This window comes from Sinohyriopsis cumingii, chromosome 1 (genome assembly GCF_028554795.1).
Source record: "Sinohyriopsis cumingii isolate HCF-2022 chromosome 1, ASM2855479v2, whole genome shotgun sequence".
In the NCBI taxonomy this organism is placed as follows: domain Eukaryota; kingdom Metazoa; phylum Mollusca; class Bivalvia; order Unionida; family Unionidae; genus Sinohyriopsis; species Sinohyriopsis cumingii.
In genome coordinates, this window is record NC_142961.1 from 92,097,607 (window position 1) to 92,118,823 (window position 21,217).

General features: G+C 35.8%; 1 protein-coding gene across 5 annotated transcripts in view; it reads right to left on the reverse strand.

The window, feature by feature from the left end:
* The window catches only part of LOC149807344 (YTH domain-containing protein 1-like), an 83,520-nt gene extending 65,641 nt beyond the window's left edge, over nt 1-17,879 (reverse strand). For 3 of the 5 annotated variants that reach the window (XM_089965587.1, XM_089965597.1, XM_089965569.1), the window contains exons 1-5: nt 17,673-17,873; nt 14,228-14,329; nt 4,003-4,308; nt 3,254-3,454; nt 1,111-1,299 (exon numbers count right to left, since the gene is read on the reverse strand). In XM_089965587.1, the coding sequence (XP_089821713.1) occupies nt 1,111-1,299; nt 3,254-3,454; nt 4,003-4,308; nt 14,228-14,329; nt 17,673-17,700 (826 nt within the window). In that variant the 5' untranslated portion in view covers nt 17,701-17,873. Of the gene's footprint in view, nt 1-1,110; nt 1,300-2,009; nt 2,118-3,253; nt 3,455-4,002; nt 4,309-14,227; nt 14,330-17,672 lie in introns of all 5 variants that reach the window. The other 2 variants (XM_089965606.1, XM_089965578.1) reach the window with 2 other exon arrangements.
* Nucleotides 17,880-21,217: the final 3,338 nt, after the last annotated feature.

Sequence of the window (21,217 nt, forward strand, 5' to 3'; positions counted from 1 at the left end):
CACGACCCACAACATTAATTTTCTGCACAAACCATTTGAATTTCAGGATCACATGTTCAGATAAATCGATAAATAATAAAAAATGGAACCATTTTAATTTTCAATTGATCATTAAGTGTATGGTGAAATATATTGCATTTTTAATAATTTTTTCAACTGTTTTATATTCTGCTGGTAGCACATATATGATTATTTTAGATTTTTCTTTTTGCCAAACACAACCCATTTTTATTACCTGGCTTCCTCATCCATTTTGGGCAATTATGTTTGAAAATACATTTCCAATACAGTGTACTAGACTTCATTTTTATTAGCCCATTCAATAAAGCATGCATTCTAAAATCATCCATTCAGGATGTCTTTACAATTCCAAAAAAGGCTAAGTACTAAAGCACATAAGCATCCCAACCAAGACTTAGTGAATATGTAAGCAACCCAACACATAAGTACAATGCCAGGAAGTTAGGATTCTGACTTTTTAAATACTTTTTTCTTGATAATTATAGTAATAATAAAATATTATCAAATGTAATGTGTTTCAAAATTCAAGCACTTTTCAGGACTACTGGGCATTTTAGGTACTTTTCAACCAATTTTTGGAGCTGACCTCAAATTCGAGCACTTCTCAAGGTAACCAGCAAAATTGAAGCACTTTACAAGATTGTGCAAACCCTGTGTACCCTTTCAACAGATCACTGTTATAATGAGCATAATAAGCCTGATACTTTTTCACGTCTTAAAAATAGTCACACCACTATGAATCAAAACTTGCTAACTTCCTATTTGACTAAGTTATTTAAATGCATCAGAGAATTCAAAAAGCAGATCAAATCCAAATAAATGATGCTTTAACATCTTCAGCCAACTAAATTATTCAAGAATCGATAAGTCCTACCAGCATTAATTCTTGCTAAAACAGTATATTCACATATTTGCTACCAAATATGTACAGAACAAGAGCTTATGTCCATAAACAGGTGGGTTCTTTTATAAATAGAATATATATGCAACTGAAATTCTGAAATGGGGCTAATGTACATCCCTTTAAGAGCAGGTGTCATTTATACTGCAAATGTCCATTTAGATAGGTTTCACCGAATAAGGTAGTACCATATTCAGAAGCTGCCTCTTCAGAATGTGCACTGTCACCTGCCTCACTACGAGTATCATAATCTTGGTCATCAGCAATGGGTTGCTCTCCACGCATGTCCTCGGCATCATCTGGATCAAGGCTAAGATTGAGTTTTTCATCACTTTCATCCGCTTCTTCAACAGACATCATGCTAGAGTCTTCATATACTATAGAAAAACCACAAAGATCACCTCAACTCTCGAATACCAACATTATTTTGCTAACTGCTTTCACCAACTATTTTTAACATGCCATTTGTATACAATCATAAAAACTTTATAATTTTTTCCCTCATTTTTGTTGCACACACAAAATCATATTCAATTGTGGTTTATTTTTATAGCAAAGGTATCAATGACACCACAAGATCAGTTTTCATTACATTACCATTTCAAGACCTACTTAAGGATATTCCCTTTGAATTTACTTAGGATCCATGAAAGACATTTAAAGGTAGATATTCAAGCAGAAATTCATGCAGAATTGTTTATTTCAGCACAGAATAGCTACCCATAAATTTGAAGGCATCTATCTGCAGCGATCCCAAGTTTTTCTTCAAATGGAATAGTCCTGACAAAAACAAAGTCCAGTTGCCATAGGATCCAATGCAGTTACATTTACAGCTCTGTAGCTTCAACGACTTTCTCATAACAGAAAATTTCCTTCAGGCCATGAAAAATATTAAACTTTTGATGAACAAGATCTGTTGAAAGGTTCAACTACAGGCCAACTGTCAGTAACTGCCTGTCAGGTACTTTTTGTGTGGGATCACAACAAATAAAACAACAACAAACAAAAAAAACAAAACATGCAGATATTTTGCTCAAATGAGTGATAAATAAAAAGGAACAACTGCATCATCCTAGGGCAACTGTACCTAGCTGTGTTTTCTCCAGTTCATAATCCTGAAGAATTTCTAGCAGATCCTGGTCCTTCATACTTCTTTGTACATCTTGATTCTTAACAAATTCCAGCAATTCTTTCTCTGTCAAAATAGTCTCAAGACATTAGTTATTCTGCTGAAAGTAATAATATCAGAGCTCTCTGTAATCCGAGTCCTGGACCCTTGGTATCTAGAATGGGTGTCCAGATGGGAAAATTGAGGTTCCATGTGAGAAATGAAGGAGTCCTTTTGAGGATAATAAATAATTAATTTCTTGGCAAATCAATGAATATTTAATTGAATTAACCTTACTGACTTAGTTATTATATGGTTTCATGTCATTTTTCAGCTAACATCAAATACGGACTATAAGGATGTTACTTTCTGATACTTTTTCTTCTTATCTTTCTTGACAACAAAAGATTTTTTTATAATCAAATAGCTTTTGAGGGTGCATGATGTAATGAAATGCTTACAGATAGCTCTGTATATGCAGTAACTAGCTGACAAGCTTGACTCTACAAGTATTGTGTTTTCTTGGTATCCTAGACAACTTCTGTGGATTTAAGTAAACTGAAAAATGGGTAATGAATCTGGTTTGCCTTTCTGAGCTTAATTTTTCTTACTATTTAATACATTACATTTACGACAAAGCCTTTTTCACACACTATTAAACAGGTCTATTCTACACATATGTGCAGAGATGCCTGCATTGGTATGTTAACTCCAATACACACCGTATATATTCGCTTACAAGAAGAGTCCAACTGCAAACTGCACAGACCTAGATTTGCCATCGCATAATGCGCCCGCAGTCTGGGTCTGTGAAGCTTATTAGGAGTGATCAGTAAAACTAATATAACAGACCCTATTCAGCAGGTACATTATGTTATGGCAGATCTGGATCTCTTTGCTTGCAGTTTGAATAGCCTTATATGTACTTATACATGGTACATTTTAATTTAGGTTAAGGTCATCCATTAATGTATTATTTAACAGACTGAATTGCACTGAAACAGTTTCCTATAGTGAAAGACATTATATATTCTCTTCTGACTATTAAAAAAAACTGAATAAAAAGGGACCAAACAATTTTACAAATTTAACTGTTCACTGGCACATTGTCAGTACAAATACTATGTTTTCCACAAACAAAACTGGTTACTGTGGTCCATGTAAAAAGAACAAATTGTACAAAGCCAATTCCACCCACTTGGAGAATGTTTTGTGATTGATACCTGGATCTGACTCCTTTGTTGTTGTTTTCTCATCTTCATCATAATTTTCCTCTTCTTCCTCTCCTCCTTCCTCATCCTCATTTTCTCTTGTTTCTACTAACTCAGACTTCTCCTTTTTTACTTCCTTCACAACCTTTTTAACCACCTTTCTTTCTGTTTTCTCTCTTTTCTTGACCTTGTTAGGAGTGCCTTGGTCTTTTGCTATAAGCATATTGAACAAAAAACAATAAACCCATTAAAATCCTTAAGTACTACAGAACCAAATATTTTGTTCAAATCTACTATTCTAGTAAATGCAGATGCAAACAAAACAAGGCTTTCTACAATGACTGAGCAAGACAATGAAGTGATGTATATAGTACATGTAACACATGTTTGAGCTGTCAAGATTTCAATGGATATCTTCTTGTCTGCAAGATTTTTTAAAATTCTTCTGACCTACAAGTCTGACCTAGTGGTCAGAGTAGGAAAATTCCCTCCATTGCCACTAGCCAGAAATTTTTTTTTATATGAAATTGCTGTAAAATTTGACAATATTTCCTTCATATTTTTTGGCTCGAGATCTTTAAACCACTGACCATGGCCAATTTTTTAAAATCCAGTTTATATTTTGAGGCAAATGTCTTTCAATTGTATACAGGTAATTTGATCAATAATATATTAGGAAATCAGCACATGACTAATGATCTAAACCAAGTAGCAAGGAACAAATGATAATACAAATTTACTTGATACAAGATGAAACTTACACTTTGGTTGTTCTTTTGTCTTGCCCTCCTTTATCAATGAAGCACTTTTCCTTGGACTGGACTTTTCAACGCCCTTCCTTTCTGTTGTCTCTAAAACACTATCATTCTTTGCAATCTCTGCTGTTGTAATACTTTCTGGTTTCAATTTCTCCTCACCTTTTGACTGCTCTGGTCTTGGTTTGGAGATCCGTTTTTTTACTGTTCCTTTATTTGTCTTTGTTATTTTTGCTTTACCTATATTTTTTTTGTTTCTGTCATTTGTGTTTTTTGCAGTTTTCTTGACAATCTTGACAGTCTTTGGTCTACCTGAAATGAATATGAATACAGAAGGCATTAAAAAGAACAGTTTGCGAAACCACAATTTACTAGACATTCTGTCTCTTCTTGTACACAAATTCCAATACATACAAGAAATCCTAAAATGGGGGGCCCCGAGTGGTCTAAAGCGCTCTCCGTTATGAATCACTGCCATTTCACATGTCTGTGGGGGTTTGAGTCTCAGATTCAGCCAATGTGGGTATGTGAGAAAGCCTGCCAGTAGCTTCTCGTGGGTCGGTGGTTCTTTCCGGAGGTTTTCCCGGGTTCTTCCTCCACCATTAATACTGGCCGCCATGTATAGCCTATCATGCGCAGAAAAATGGCGTTAAACCCTACAACAACAACAACAAATCCAAAAATGGCTACATTTACAGGGCATGACCAAAAAATAAGCTCCAATGACCACTGACTAATCCGATATATCCGACACTGGACACAAGGTGCCCATAACTACAGTTGTTGGGTTATTTTATTTTCCCAACTATTTCAACACTTTATACAGAGTTCATACATAAATCTAACTGGAAAGTTTGATCTGTACATAGGAGATAAAGGCAATATTATAGGAAAGATAACCACATAACAGCTTTTTTGTCAAGATGGAATCATCCAACTCCACGACTCCCTTCTGAAATCTGCCCACACTGTCTTACAACAGATTAACAAGTGAGATTTTAGCCACTGTCATAATTTTTCCATTATTTCTATGACAACATTGTCCACAGGATTTGCCATCACCACTGGAACCTTACTGACAGGCACAATGCATATGACGAAAGAGGCATGAAAGCTAATCTCAATAAATCACTGAAGTCTAAGGAATGATTGGCACTGGGTCTGCAGTACAGACATTACCTCCATTGCTCACACCATCTGATATTTAATGATAGTGGTGGCAGTGTTTAGAACAAACTATGTGTAGCCTAGGCCCTATGTAAAAAAAAAAAATATATTCGCAACAAGAGCTATTTCTTTTATCATTAGACTTCACTAGAAATGTCCACTGATTTTCAAGGCACAGTTATTTGGCAGCTTGTTGTGAATGCCGTTTTATAAACAGCCTAGAGAAAAAAGGTATTTTGGTTATGTAATACTTGCCTGCTATTACTGCACTGCTGTACCAATTCTGGCACTAGTACCCAGTACAAGGCAATTATTCCCTCCAAGTAATAATTGCAGGACTAGAATAAACAAGAACCCCATGCAATAACAAGATTTTAAAATTAGTTTCTGTAGTGGACATATTAGATGGCAGATTTGGAATCAGATTTATTTAAGAACAACTCAGATGGTGATAAAACTTTGATCCTGTGGGGATTCAGGTGCAAAGGGATCCTTGCAAGTTCTCCAGTTTGCAAGAAGCAATTGAAGGGGCTAGACATGGAGCTTCTTTCGGGTACCAAATCTGCTGTCGCATGAGAAACTGGTAGATACAAACAAATATTTCTTTTTGTCCAGTCTAACTAAGAAAGTATGTGTAACATTCGGATGAGAGGAATAAAGACTGTTCATTGACAGGTGAGAAAATGCATCTCAACATAAATAAAGTCCCATTTCTCAGGAACGAAGAATAGGACTAGTCTAATCATAGTCTCCAAGCAGACTGAATACCAGCCATTCACCAGTCATCAAAATACTGGAGGATGGAAACCCCAAAGGACCTTAATTAAGCCACTATCACAACTACCACCCTGGTGAAGACTCTGGGGATTAGCCCAGATCTGAAAGATCTCTTGTTCCATACAAAACCATAGAAATTTCCTGTGGGCTGCAAATACTAGAATGTAAATAGAAGCATTCTGGAGATCTATAAAACCAATACAATGACCTGATAACATTCCTGATTGAAGCGATTTTCTCCTTCTTGAATCACTGTTCCAGAGGGACTTTGTTCTGAAAAGAATGACTTATTATGTTTCAAAACTTTCACCCTCTCTTTGACCCAAAGAAAATCCGATAATAAAATTCCAAACTTATGGTGTTCTTCACACTCTCTACTGCATCATTCCTCAGAAGGGAGATTACCTACCAGTTGAGACTGTTGGAACAGAATGGGTTCTCTAAAGACTGTAACCCTAACTTGTTGTGGCAAGGACCCATGCATCAACCAAAAGCATAGCTGCCAACCTTCCAGGCTCACAATTAGTCAAAATAGGGATAAATGGACGTGAATTTGGACATGAATTAGTGAAAAATACCAGACAATAACTCCATCCACTCTGACCATCAATACTACACTATATCAAGATCGCAATATAAAACTAAAACACTACATATATGCAGAAATATATCTGCATTCTATTTATTATGATATACATAAACTTCACTTGTTCTTGTGGTTATTTATCAAGACATGATACTGTGGCAGACTTGAACTTCCTCAACTGCTTGATCATAAATTTGTTTTCTAAACAGACTTCTTGCCTGCTGGTTGATCTTGGTGACTAAAATTGCTGACAAATTTTCTGCAGCATAGGAGGCCCTAAAGTCTGTCTTATTTTTCCTCACTAGAGAAAGTACTCTTTTGCTGTCACTGCTGCTGTGAGGAATGCACAGGAGCTGCAGCACTTCTGGTTCTTCCACAGAAAATTTGGAAGCGATTTTCGAGTCCAGGAACATTAGTCAGAACAAATGTTTACCATGGACTCCAGCTGATAAAGGTAGATTGTGTTCAACAAGAAAACTCACAAATAATGCTCCAGTGTTGGTAGCTTGCAGGTCTTCCACTGATGTCTTAAAATATTCCAGAGGTGAAATCTTCGAATTCTTAATTTTCCCAACTGCTATGTGTTGTTTTTTGCAACCGATGTGCTTCCTCACATCGTCTCTACCACCATGCCAAATACTAAAATTTTTGACATACTGTGTGCAGAAAGCATGATGTATATCAATGTTTAATGGCAGAATGCACAGCCAATTTTTGATATATTCAAAATTAAACTTCACTTTTTGAGCAATACATTTCTTTTTCCTTGGTGGTGAAGACATTTTCAAGATCTTACATGCAATGCTGAACGGTAAAAGCAAAATTCTGGTTAGGCCCCAGTTTCTCTCAAAAGCATTTGCAAAACTACTCTTATACATATAGATTAAAACAGGCTAAAATGCTTGCAACCAGGCCTACTGTACTAATCAGATGTAGCTTTACTAATATTGCGACCAGCTGTACAGGACCATTTCGGCAACTGCGAATATCACAACTAGCGCTTAACGGGAAATCGGTTATTTTATTAAAGATTTAAAATAACTGAGAATTGGAGAATTCATGAATTTTTGGCTTGCAGTGTGAATATGTGAATCACTGAAAAAGTCGTGAAATTCACGCCAAATTCGTGAGGGTTGGCAGCTATGCGAAAGGTCCAACCAAACCTTTGAGAAAGGCTGAATCTAATACCAACTGAGACAATAAGAGGAAGACTTATTAAAAGACAGTTTGACTCCCTAGGGGTGACTGCTTCCCACCTAGTGACAAAAGGGATCCACAGACTCCCTCCACTTGCCCTTTCTTGGTCCTAAATCTAAGAATGATGAGCAGAAAGGAGTCTAAAATGGAGGAATTATTCTGAAGCAGCTTGGACAATAATATACAATATGATTAGATCTGGCTGTTAGCCATCTCCACTCTCCTACTCAGACTCTTTCTAGATAGGATTTTCTTTGCAATTTCTTCTGTTTTATAGATACAGTAGTCCCCCTCTTGAACGGACCCCCTGACCAGCGAAACCCCGCTCCTTACGGCCAGAATCCGTTGGCACCGATGAGTTTGTGTTCAAAAGTACCCGCTGCGAAAGGCCACCCGGCTAATGCGACCAGCATATTAATGCAATAATATAAAATTTACCCCTCACAAGTGGCCACATTTTATTTTAATATGTATCCTGAACCGGTATTTTATTCATAACGTGTGTTAAGTAATCCGATTTATGTTTCCCAATATCAGGTTTTCGTTATTGAAAGAAGTGTTGACTAAGGTACATGTACCACTAAGTTTAATATTATATCATTTACCCCTCACGAGAAGCCACATTTTTTCCATAAAGAAGAGAAAGACTCGAAATTTAATCCATACAAAAGGGTAAGTACATGTAATCAAATTAGCCTTACTGCTGTGTTATCATAACCTGTCCGGTTTAGTAACTCAGATAATTGTTAAGATTACAATTATTGAACAGTAGTAACAGTTGAGAAGTGGCAGTATCGATGTACAATACACAAGTCAGCAGGAAAATGGTTTAATAGACTTTATGGCTTCCCTTAGTAAGATGTTGAGCTTGTTCACTTTGATAATTAGTGGCTATTACTACTGATAATAATTGTCAAAATTACAAATCCCAACTGCTGCGAGGTCAAATCTGTGTGATGTTAATGGTACACATCAACAGTTTTCGCTTCTCTCAGTGTAAAAAAAAAATGTATAAAAACAATACGGTACCAGACTGCTACTAATGAATCACGTGACAAGATCACTTCCTTTATCAACACACATCAATTTGTTTCGATGCATTAAAAATTGTTTTATCAGTATTGTAGTTGGCAACAAGAATAACTTGCTGCAAAGAGATCAACATGTCATCGAGGAAAAGAAAAATTCTTAGTTTAGAAGAGAAAGTGAAATTAATTCAACTGACCGACAGGTGTGTGTGGGGGGGGGGGGGTCAAAGATCCTTGCATAAAACTAATGTCGGAAAGACTCCGATAACAATATTGTGAAAGATAAGGAAACAATTCTGCAGAAGTGGGGAGGTGAAATGGACGGAGAAAGGAAGATTGTCTGAGCCAGGATATGTTTGTATCCTGATTTGAATGACCAAAAAAAGCAACAATTTTGTCAGTTGAATTGGGATATACGACTTTACCGCAAGTAACGGATGGTTGCACAGATTTCAAGTGCGACACAATATTAAGTCTTCTGTCCTTAGTGTTGAATCAGCTGATGTTAATAATGAAGATTGGAACAAAAGATTAAACGATACATGCAGGGGATATGACAGCAAGGATACTTTTAATTGTGACGAGACCGGTTTGGTTTTTAGACTGTTACCAATAAAGTGACAGATGATGTGATTTGTAACATAATTATAAAGACAGTTTTAAAACTATTATTCATAACAGTCTTTTGAAACGATGAAACAGTTTGTTTTACATTTATTTCACAACATGCATGTGATTTTTTAATGAAAATATTAAATGTTTTAGAATTAAATGTTTTAGAATTAAATGTACTTGTGACTTTCTTCATATGTATTTACTATTCGCGATTGTCACCCCCCTCTAGAAAGGTCACCCTCATTATAACTTTATATAAGACCACTTCCCTACTGCAATAGGGGTGGCCTTATAAGAGGGGTACTACTGTAATGCCTTCCAAATTTAAGTGAAGACAAGATATATGACTTTTTAAAACACTCAAACAGTGCAAAAATAGGGCATGGTAACCAAAATGAGACCTAGATCTGATCAAATAGAGCAACATAGGATAGCATGAAAGGCTGAATTAAAACCACTAAAGTCTGTTTGTATGTTCTTTTTTTATATAATGTGAATAAGCATATGAACAATGACAAGTCTATGTCTCTCTGCAATATGCATATCAGAAATACAACCTATAAGTCAACACAAAAAATAGCATCACCATGCTACTGACAGACCTTCCAAATGATGAAAACCCCCTAATGTTGATATGTGTATTGATAATGTTACATAGCGTTGTAGTCTGTGCATCATTAATCATATTGCATAGCTGCCAACCTTCCAGGCTCACAATTAGTGAAAACTGGGATAAAAAGTCGTGAATTTGGACACGAATTCGTGAATAATACCATGACAATAACTCCGTCCACTCTGACTACTCCGACCGTCAATACTACACTATATCAAGTTCGCAAAATAAAAATAAAACACTACATATATGCAGAAATATTTATTTATCAAGACATGATACTGTGGCAGACTTGAACTTCCTCAACTGCTTGATCGTAAATTTGTTTTCTAAACAGTTCCGACTTCTTGCCTGCTGGTTGATCTTGGGGACTAATATTGCTGACAAATTTTCTGCAGCTACGGAGGTCTGTCTTATTTTTCCTCACTAAAGCAAATACTCTTTCACTGTCACTGTTGCTGTGAGGAATGCACAGGAGCTGCAGCATTTTTCGTTCTTCCACAGGAAAATTTGGAAGCGATTTTCGAGTCCGGGAACATATGTCAGAACAAATGTTTAGCATGGTCTCCAGCTGATAAAGGTAGATTGTGTTCAACACAAGAAAACTCACAAATAAAGCTTAAGCGTTGGTAGCCTGCGGGTCTTCCACCAATGGTTTAAAATATTCCAGAGCTGAAATCTGCGAATTCTTAATTTTCCCAACTTCCACGTGTTTTTTGCAACCGACATTCTTCCTCACATCGTCTCTGCGATGGCACACTGAGTGCAAAGAGCATGAATGAATATCAATGTTTAACGGCAGAATGCACGGCCAATTTTTGATATATTCCAAATTAAACTTCACTTTTTGAGTAATACATTTCTTTTTCCTTGGCGGGGAAGACATTTTCAAAATCTTACATGCGATGCTGAATGTTAACTCGAATCGGTGTTTTGATGCATGTGCGGAGCAAATTTCCGGTTAGGCCCCAGTTTCTCTCAAAAGCATTTGTAAAACTACTCTTATACATATAGATTAAAATAGGCTAAAATGCTTGCGACCGGGCCAACTGTACTAATCGGCTGTAGATCTACTAATATCGTGACCAGCGGTACCGGACCGTTTCGGCAACTGCGAATATCATGACTAGCGCTTAACGGAAAATCGGTTATTTTATTAAAGATTTAAAATAATTGAGGATCGGAAAATTTGTGAATTTTTGTCTTATGGCGTGAATTCATGAATCGCTGAAAAAGTCATGAAATTCACACCAAATTCGTGAGGGTTGGCAGCTATGATATTGATACGTGGCACAGGTGTTATCGTTTCACCCCTAAAACCTAGCAAGGCCACTAATAAATACCAGAAGAAATGTTACCACTGTATAGTTTGTACTGGTGAAGGCATGAAATTGACCTGCCATAGTTGGGTTTTTTAGTGTTGACTCATGGAGTAATTACAAAAGAATCAAAATGGAGTGCCATGAAGCTCACTATGCTTATTTGCAGACCAGCCAACCCTGACGAGTCTGTCTCAGTAAGGCAGTTGATTCTTTTCCGTAAGTTTGACCAGTTTTCAGTAAGGTGTAACAAAATATCATAAACTGCTCTTGTAAAGCTGGAAAACGTAATTAAATATTTGGCATTCGGAACATGCAGCAACGATAAACATTATGTTAAACTGAAACGTTTGTAAAGTACACACAGACTTTATTTACCACTAGTACAGTTGCACAAATTTTAGTTCCAAACCCTATGCAGCTCAATGACTTGTTGCTGTCTCTCAACTTGATGTTATTCCTGGAAATTCTTTTTCCATTTCACATGGCGACGGCAATCATATTTCCCACCACGAGAAATACTCAAGTTGGCATGTGATGTCCAATAAACATAACTGTGTCCCTGCCAGCTTTTATTCACAAGAATCTGAATACTCCTTTTTATTTTTCCTGTGTTAATTATTAACACTTTTCAAGAGGCTTATTTTCTATTTCATCTTAAAACATGCATCGCTTGCTGGACACCATTTTTAAAAAAGTTCTATGATCAACAGTTTGATCATGCAGATGCTTCACATGAACAAATAGGTGCAGTTTAAAGTTTGTGATATGTTGCTGTAAAGTTGGTCTGGTTCTTGACCAATTTCACTCCTCTAATATGAAACCTGGAACCAAATCAAACACAAATTTTCCGGATTTTTTTGGTAGTATCATTTTCCTGTGGTTTTTGCTTTTATGCTGTATGTCCATATTTTAAGGGTAATTTTCGTAAGACTTGCGGCAAAATTGTAAGAGTTGGCAGGTCTGTTATTTGCATTAGTGGATTAAGAATCATGCATCATAAAGAATAAATTCAAATGTATCAATAGCAAAAATTTAAAGTGCTATCACTACTGTGGCAATATCACAACTAGACCTATTTTTTATTTCCCATTTTGGAAATATGTCAACCTTATGTATTGTATATTCCATATTCTGACCCAATTTATGTTTCTTTCTCTCACTTTATTTCTCCACATCAGGTTAAGGAAATTTTTAGTGGTGCCATAAAAAAGTGCTTGAAAACAAGTATTTAAACTGTTATTAACTTCACTTACATGACCTGTTTCTAATGGATATTCAGTGTTAAATCTATACCTAATATGAAGTACAAGTAAAAAAAAAATATATTCAGTGATTTTAACTCTTGTCATGCCCATAAATGATGCGTGAGAACAACAGAGAAATTGGGGATGAACGAGTGCTCACCGAAAAAAAAGTAAATGATTGTCATTGTAATCTTCCCAGGCATCAACCAGGTCATGACAAGCTGCATCATGTGAGGCCAGTGTATGATACTGTTCAAAACAGCTGCTTAGAAAACTACAATCCTCATCAAAATAATAATAATAATGAGGACTTTGTATAGTGCCTAATCTTTAGAAGCTCTAAGGGCTTTACAACATTTGGCAACACCTATAACATAGAAAAGATATACAATGATGTGTAATTGTAGGTGTAGATGAAACCATAATAAAATTTCAAGGTGGGTTAGCTTTTTGCCAGTATCTACCAGCCAAGCCAACAAAGTATGGAATCAAGGTCTGGATTAGGGCTGACCCAATGAATGGCTACACCAACGAATCTCAGGTGTACACTGGTAAGGATGTAAGTACTACAGAAGATGGGTTAGCAACACATGTCGTTATGGACCTAACACAAAAGATCTGAAAAAGAAACCACATAGTAAATGTAGACAATTATTTCATTAGTCCAGATTTATTCAAGAGGCTTCTAAAGAAAGGTATGAATGCACACAGAACTGTAAGATCTAACAGAAGTGGATATCCTATACAGCATCTTAATAAAAGAGACGCCAGGGTTCAAGGGAAAATCAAAACAGTACAGCGAGGGGATTTAACAGCCCGTGTTTGGATGAACAAGAAGCACATCTACACTCATCAACAGCAGAAGATCCAGCAGCCATAGAAAAGATAGCACAGCGCAAATCCAGAAATGGGGAAGTCAGGGACATCAGAGCACCATCTATCATGCCAGAGTACAACAATAACATGAATGGAGTGGACACTGCAGACCAGCTGAGAACACAGTACAATACATACAGAGCAGCCAAAAAATGGTGGTTGTAACTTTTTTTGGTTTTTGTTTCAAATCATCATCACCAATGGATTCATATATCAGAGAATCTGAACATGTCAAGCAGAGCAAGAACAGACGGATAAAAGCAAATAGATTTTAAGATGAATCTGGCAAAATTGTTTATTACCATGAAAATGATATAGCAGCACTAGCTACAAACATGGGAGGCCACTATCCTAAGAATGGTGAAAAGAGGGGAAGATGTTGAAAATGCAGTAAACAAAACTGACACCAGGAAATTATGAGTATGTGTATTCAGTGTAATATTCATTTGTGTGTGGATTGTTTAAAACTATATGATGTAGATCTTTTGAAGAATCATTAAATGTTTGGGAAATAAATATTGTTAGCAAGAGTGTTCATAATTCAAGGTTTGTTAAATGTTTTATTAGTTTTTAAATTTTCAGTGAGAATTCTAAGGAAGAAAGGTAAGTAAAGAGCAAGGAAAATATGCCCATCTGTGTACAGTATTCACAGTAGTTTAAGTTCAAAAAAGAGATGACACATGGAATTTCTGTACATAAAATAGAATTATTTTATGTGTTGTTTGGCTCAATGGTTAATGAGTTAATTGTTAAAATTACACCTCATTCCCTTCCAATCATATTTCAGAAATCTGATTCCAACTTACTGTCCTGACCTTTGCTGTGCTCATCAACATCTGCTGTTAATTCATCTTCGCCAGTGTTGCCATCCAAGATATCATCAAGGACATTGACTATCCCTTCACCACCTAGGAGACAAAACATTTTAAACCAGTTTCTTTTAAAAAATTTCAATAATTGTATGTCATCATTAACAGTAATAATAATAATAATACACAGAATAATAAATACTTTAGTTACGGGGGGGGGGGGGGGGGGGGTAATATGGTAATAACTAAAATTTCTTTATCAATAGTTAAAAGAAAGATCAACAATAAACTATCAATTTTACATCAGATGTGGCTAGTATTATTCCAGTTAAATATATTGTTAATTATGAGATGATGATATGATTCAATTCTTGAACTGGAAATCAACATTGGTAATTGCAAGTCTTTTCTTACACAAAAATGCTAAAAAAGCAAACAAACACATCTGATAAACACAGAAAATTCAAAAGATAAAGATAATTTAAAGAACCCATGTTCTGTAATCTATATGTATTATCATTCATTATCATAGTGTATAAGAGTTATTTAGTTAATATTTTAACTACTAAATTTCTCATCAATTGCAAGTTTGCACTTCAAGATGAGTCAAACGTGTTGTTGTTCTTGTGGGGTTTAATGCCATTTTTCAGCACACAATAGGCTATACATGGCGGCCAGTATTAATGGTGGAGGAAGAACCTGGGAAAACCCCTGGAAGAACCACCAACCCATGAGAAGCTACTAGCAAGCTTTCTCACATACACACATTGGCTGAATCCTAGACTCAAACCCACACAGAAAGAGGTGAGATGGCAGTGACCCGTAACGGACAGCGCTTTAGAAAACTCAGACACTCAGGGTCCCCCGAGTCGATTCATTCATAAAGTTCAATGGTTGAAATAAACTATAGTTCAGGTAAACAACAATTGATCCAATAATGATATGAGTTCTTGTGAGTGGCCAAACTGACTTATTTCTTAAAACATGATCTGTTTTCAAATCAAGTGATTTCGAAATATCAAGATGATTCATTTAATTTAATCATTCTTTGGAACAACAGTGTTTAAAATATTCAAATTGGAATAATAGCAGACTATTAGTATTTATATGTCATAGATCATTGCAAATTCATTTAAAGACATTCTGGGATTTGATCAGTGATTTTTTTTGTACTGTTGATAGATCTGTACAATACTAATTTGGAATAACTTTGGAACTCATTCCGATTACATGATCTTTGGGAGTTCAATCACCATATTGTATGTTATTTTTACTATTTCACTCCATATTTTGGGGACAAATTATATTTTTCAAAAACACAAATCTTCTTGTTTCACTCTTTCTTGTTACTTATTTTAAGACTAGAGCAGTGACACTCATCAAACCTCTACATCATGATAAACTTCAGCAAAGTTTGTCAATAATGCACACTTTTATGCTTTGTTTGCTGTATAATAAAAAAAGTTTACAACATACTGGCAGCCAATGGATGTAGAAAATGAAAGATTCATAAAATAACTTTTTTCTTCTTCATTCTCTGGGTTCCAAAGTAAAGGAATCATCCATGAGCATTTTATATACAAGATTCCCCCAAAGGCTCTTATGCTTTACTGGCTGAAAAGAATTTCCAGAATCCAAGTTATGAACTTTCCTTCCTTTTAACTGGTGAATGTCAAAAACACCTCTGACATTCTTGAGCAATATATGCAACAATATTTTCATTCAGGATCCTTTTTTAGACATTGTAAGAAGTCTTTTGGTTAAAAGCATACGTCAACATAACCATCTTCTGATGAGCAATGATGAGATTTTAAAAACTGCCATTGTGACATTGGATGTATGATTGGCACCCTTTTTTGTTCAGGAACAACTAGATATCATAATGAGAATTTTATGTAGGGCAAATAAAACATGTCTTCTGGCGAAAGCCCCACATTGATGTGATGATCCATCTAAGAGAAGTAGCAATAAGATTTTCAATCTGTCTACTATGTCCAGACATATTCGACAGTAGATCTACTGCACTTTTTCTTAGACTAACTATTCATCCAAAAATGACTTCTGACTAAAACCACATGTCAATATGACTTTCCATTCAGGCAGTTTACCAATTGGAAGATTTTAAAGATGCCTAACATGGTGGCCATATTGGATGTCAGATTGGATCAATCTTCATGATGGACCAAATAGATTCTTCATGTACGAATGAAAATCCATGCTGATATGATGTTTAGTTCAGAAGGAATGTCAATTTCAAGATTTTCACAATGGATGCTGGTGGTCAAATTGGTTGTCCAAGCAAATCCAGTTTCATTAAGGACCCACTAGAATGGGTCTCAAACTCAAAATCACCATGAAGGCCACACATGGACTACTACGTTGGCCTAAGCACCACATCACTGAAACCATTTCCTACTGTGAAAACAGATAACATAAAAGGTAGCCAGTTGAAATGATGGAAACAAGACGTAAATTAACAATCAAATTTATATCCAAACTGGCAGTCTCTTCACACAAAAATGCATTTTACAATCATAAAAAACTGCTCCTGGTGCAACTTACGATCATAATATATAATAATCATTTGAAAAACTAACAAACTTACCAAACAGTTTCAACTTGACTTGAATAACTTCTCAATATTTATTGTCACATGAATTAAATCTCCAATAATATTGGTGCTCAAGTTATTTCATGTGCATGTCAGTGTTCACATCGTAATTAAGTCATACAAATTTCTCAATTTTTGCAGCAAATAGATTATACTTCTCTCTTTTCATAACAAATCTGTAAAATAAACATGCATCCATTTGCTAGTATCACATTTTCATTCCGACAGGATTAAGTCAGCACAATAAGTATAGTAATTACACATAAATTAGTGGAAGAGTGTGTGAGATGTTCCTGAAACTTTGATTACTCATTCCGATGTCAATGACGTCAGAACACACTATACAAGGCCGTTATTTGGATAGTAAGGCATAGCACTAAAAACAAAAACATGTGCCATGTCTTACATTGTAGGACTAACATTTCCCCAAAATTTCATTTTATATACCACATACATTTGTAAATTATGACTCAAGAACAGTCTGGTTATATTCTCTAGTGACTGCATCATTAAATAACCCCAAAAAAAAATCCATTACTGGATTTGTTTTCAATATATATAACTTTTTTACACCACAAAAAAAATGCTCACTTTTGGGGAAATTCTTTTTTTTTACAGGCAATAAAACAAATTGTTTGCACTTGCTATGGGCAAAAACCATGAAAAGGAGTATACTTTATTTACTAATTTGTTATTTCTGATCTTCTGACCTTCTCAAAAATACCATATTTATTAACCTGAGATTAACGTTTTAATTTGGCCTGTTATCCCCAGTACATCATGAACTCGCTACTGCAAAATGTCTTGAAGTAATTTCTAGCCTGCACATACCTTTAGATTCAACACTCTCTCCACTCATATCAAGCAGGAGGAGATATGACTCTATATTTTGCCTTTAGGTGAATGCAATACTTAACAAGCGCAAACGCAATTAAATATTGCTGTAAAAAGTCAAGGTCTCTTTGTTTAAAACATGTCCTCCGCATAAATTATAAATCTCGCATCGATAACGTTTCCTCTCGCGCAATCCGCGTCAGGAAGCCAGACTGTACCTATGGTTCTCTCTTTATTATCAGTAACATTGAAAGATAGTCTTGTACACCAGACAGATTTTCTAAGGGAAGCTACTCTTGTTCAATCCATGGAGTTTGATAAAAAGTGCAAAAAGGGCTCCTTAACGGTAAAAGGACCGGTTCTTTTCGCGAAAAAGGACTTACCGTCTGCAAAACGGACTGAGGATGCTTTTGCTCACAGTTTCAGTCAATATTTATATTTCGTAAATGAAATTATTTTGTGTAGTATCTCATTTTACATTGGTAGTTAATATACCTTTTTTTAATATAAAGTGTTAAAATCGACCCTTTTCTCGACCAGGATTAACCGTCCGCGAACATGACCCAGTTTACGTTTTTACCAAAAATATAAATCAATATTTTCATTTCATAAATGAACTTAATCTGAGTAGTAGCTCATTTTACATATTATTTAATATTTATTTTAATATAAAGTGTTTAACTGGATCCTTTTCGCGAAACAGGTCCTTTTTGCAAAGAGAACTTGCTGTGAACGAAATGGACCCATTGCGTTTTTACTAACAGTATCAATCAATAATTCTAACTGACAATTAAATTATTATGTGTAGTAACTCAATTTGACATATTATTATGTGCAGTAACTCATTTTTACATAGCATTTAATACGTCTTTTTTAATATAAGGGTTAAAATTGGTACTTCTCGCGAAAAGGCTTAAACATCTGCGAAAAGGACCCAGTACGTTTTTACTAACAATATCAATCAATTTGTTTTTCACAAATGAAACTATTCTGTGTAGTAAATCATTTTACACAGCATTAAAGGATAAAGTGTTATAAATGGGTCCTTTCCGCGAAACGGGTCGTTTTAAAAAACGAAACTTGCCATGACTGAAATAATAATAATAATAATAATAATAATAATAAGGACTTTGTATAGCGCCTTTTTTTTAGAAGCTCTAAGCGCTTTATAACATTAGACAACACATATAAGATAAAAAAGACATATATAATGATATGATTACAAAAACAAACACCATCAAATTTGAAAACATAAAAAAAAAACATGCTGAGAATATTTAAGGTAGGAAACATTATTAGGTCTTTAATGGACCCAGTACGTTTTTAATAATAGTATCAATTAATAATTCTACTTAAAAATGAAATTAATTTGCGTAGTAACTCATTTTACACAGCAGTTAATATGTCTTTTTTAATATAAAGTGTTAAAAATTGATCCTTTTTCACGAAGCGGGAATAGTGAACGGGGGCACTTTACGGTCAATGGGAATTAGCATTACAAGACCCCTTGGGCAAGATTACCGTCAAGGGAAAATTAACATGGAGAAAAATCGTGGGTAAGATTACCGTCAAGGGAAATTAACATGGAGAAAGAAAAAATCGTGGGGCACTTTAGCGTCAAATGAAATTAAACAGGGTGGGCCTTTATAGCGTCAAGGGCTTTCACTAAAGTGGGCCTTTATAGCGTCAAGGGAAATTGAACATGGGATTTTTTTTATATTTTTAAAAAAAAAAAAAAAAAAGGGGTAGGCAATGGAAAGACTATCTCTTTTCGAGAAATATGGCTGGCCCTGAAAAGGGCCTTTGGGTTTATGTTAATGTATTCATAAACATAAATGGCACCGCATTGGTCTTCTTCTTGTCCTTAGGCTGCGTCTTACTGTTGGTCCGTACATCAGCACTCTTTTCAGGCATCCTTGTCTTTCGACGTAGATCCTACGTATCCACAGGCTGGTGTTTGTCCTGTGGACAACGGTCCACTTCGATCGGACATACATGAGCAAGTCTGTCCGAAACATCATGGAAGACACAAGGGTGGATGACTCAACTGTAGTCCACATCTTGAAGCGACGAGAACAGGTGAATCAATGCAGTGAACTGCGCTTATTTATAGGTACAGGAAGGATTGAAACGGATTGAGTTCATTCACCAATCCGAACACGCGTTACAAAATTCAGTCAGCCCGCATCCAATCCGAAGAGAGCAGTCTGTGACGTCTGTTGGTCTATATAGATTCGCTAGCGCTTGTGTGCAGTCAATCTATGCGACAGTGATTCAACATGACGGAAACTCAGAAAACGATCCATTGGGCTGCACCAGCAGGGGAGACTGCCCAAGGGAACCCGGACTTACTTTCAGAAGAGGTGAATTGGGATTTTGTGGATTTTCTCTCCTCGCAAGAATTTGTTCCGGAACCTGCGTTACCTTCTTCATTACCGCAAGTGGAGAATTTTAGACAGAGACAGAAAGAAGAATTGGAGAAATTTATACAACGACAAAAGGAAGCGGAACAAGCTTTTCTCCTACAGCAACAGCAAGAAGAAGAGGTAAGAAAAAAACAACAGCAGCAACAGCAAGAAGAAGTAGCAACAAAGAAACAAGAGGGTGAAAATCAAACGGTCACGGTACTGTTGGACATTTTAGCGGAGTTAAGAAGTCTGAAACAAATGTATCAGACTTCTTTATTACGACCGAAGAGAATACGACCTTCCCGAGCTAAACACGTCAACCCTGTGACTAAGCCTACCGTACCACCCTTAGTGATTTCAACCCAATCATTATCATCATCAACATTACGCAGTCCAGAAGTAGGCCTTGGCCGTGGCAAAGGCTTAAGGCAGTTAAAGTTGATTGCTTAAACTCACCCCTTCACCATGAAGAAAAAGGCCCTTTTCAGGGCCACCCACATTTCTCGAAAAGAAATACAATTTCAATTTGCCAATAACTCAAAAAAAACCCACCCATTTTACCCTTATAGTACGTGTCTGTGTATGAGTGCGTGAGTGTACGTTCTTATTTTAAAATCAAAACTCAAAGACACTTACCTTATATCATTCATTTATTCTTTTATCCGTTTTTTTACAATCCAATTCACAACACAACACTTTAATAAAAAGTTTATTGACTTCTTCTTTCTCCTTGTTTAGTCTCTCTGTTTTTTAAATTTCTTCACCGTCTTTTCCTCATTTTCTTCCCTTCTTCTTTTCTTCTTCTCCTGTTTCTTTGCCTCTTGTAAATAGAATTGTCTTCTTTCTTCCTCTGAAGAATCCCTCTCTTCTTCCGAAGAATCCCTCTCTTCTTCTGAAGAATCCCTCTTTTCTTCTGACTCCTCTTGTTTCTTTTTTGGGCAATCTGGAGACCAATGTCCTTTTTCTTTACAATAATAACAGGTATCTTGACTTTTGTCTTTTTTATCCCCTGTTTTTGTTCTTTTTTGACGGTCTGGACACTCTGAAGACCAATGCCCTTTCTTCTGACAGATATAGCAAGTATCTTGACTTTTATCTCGAAAGAAAGGAGAGTAGTCCGTAGGCTGGTCTGAA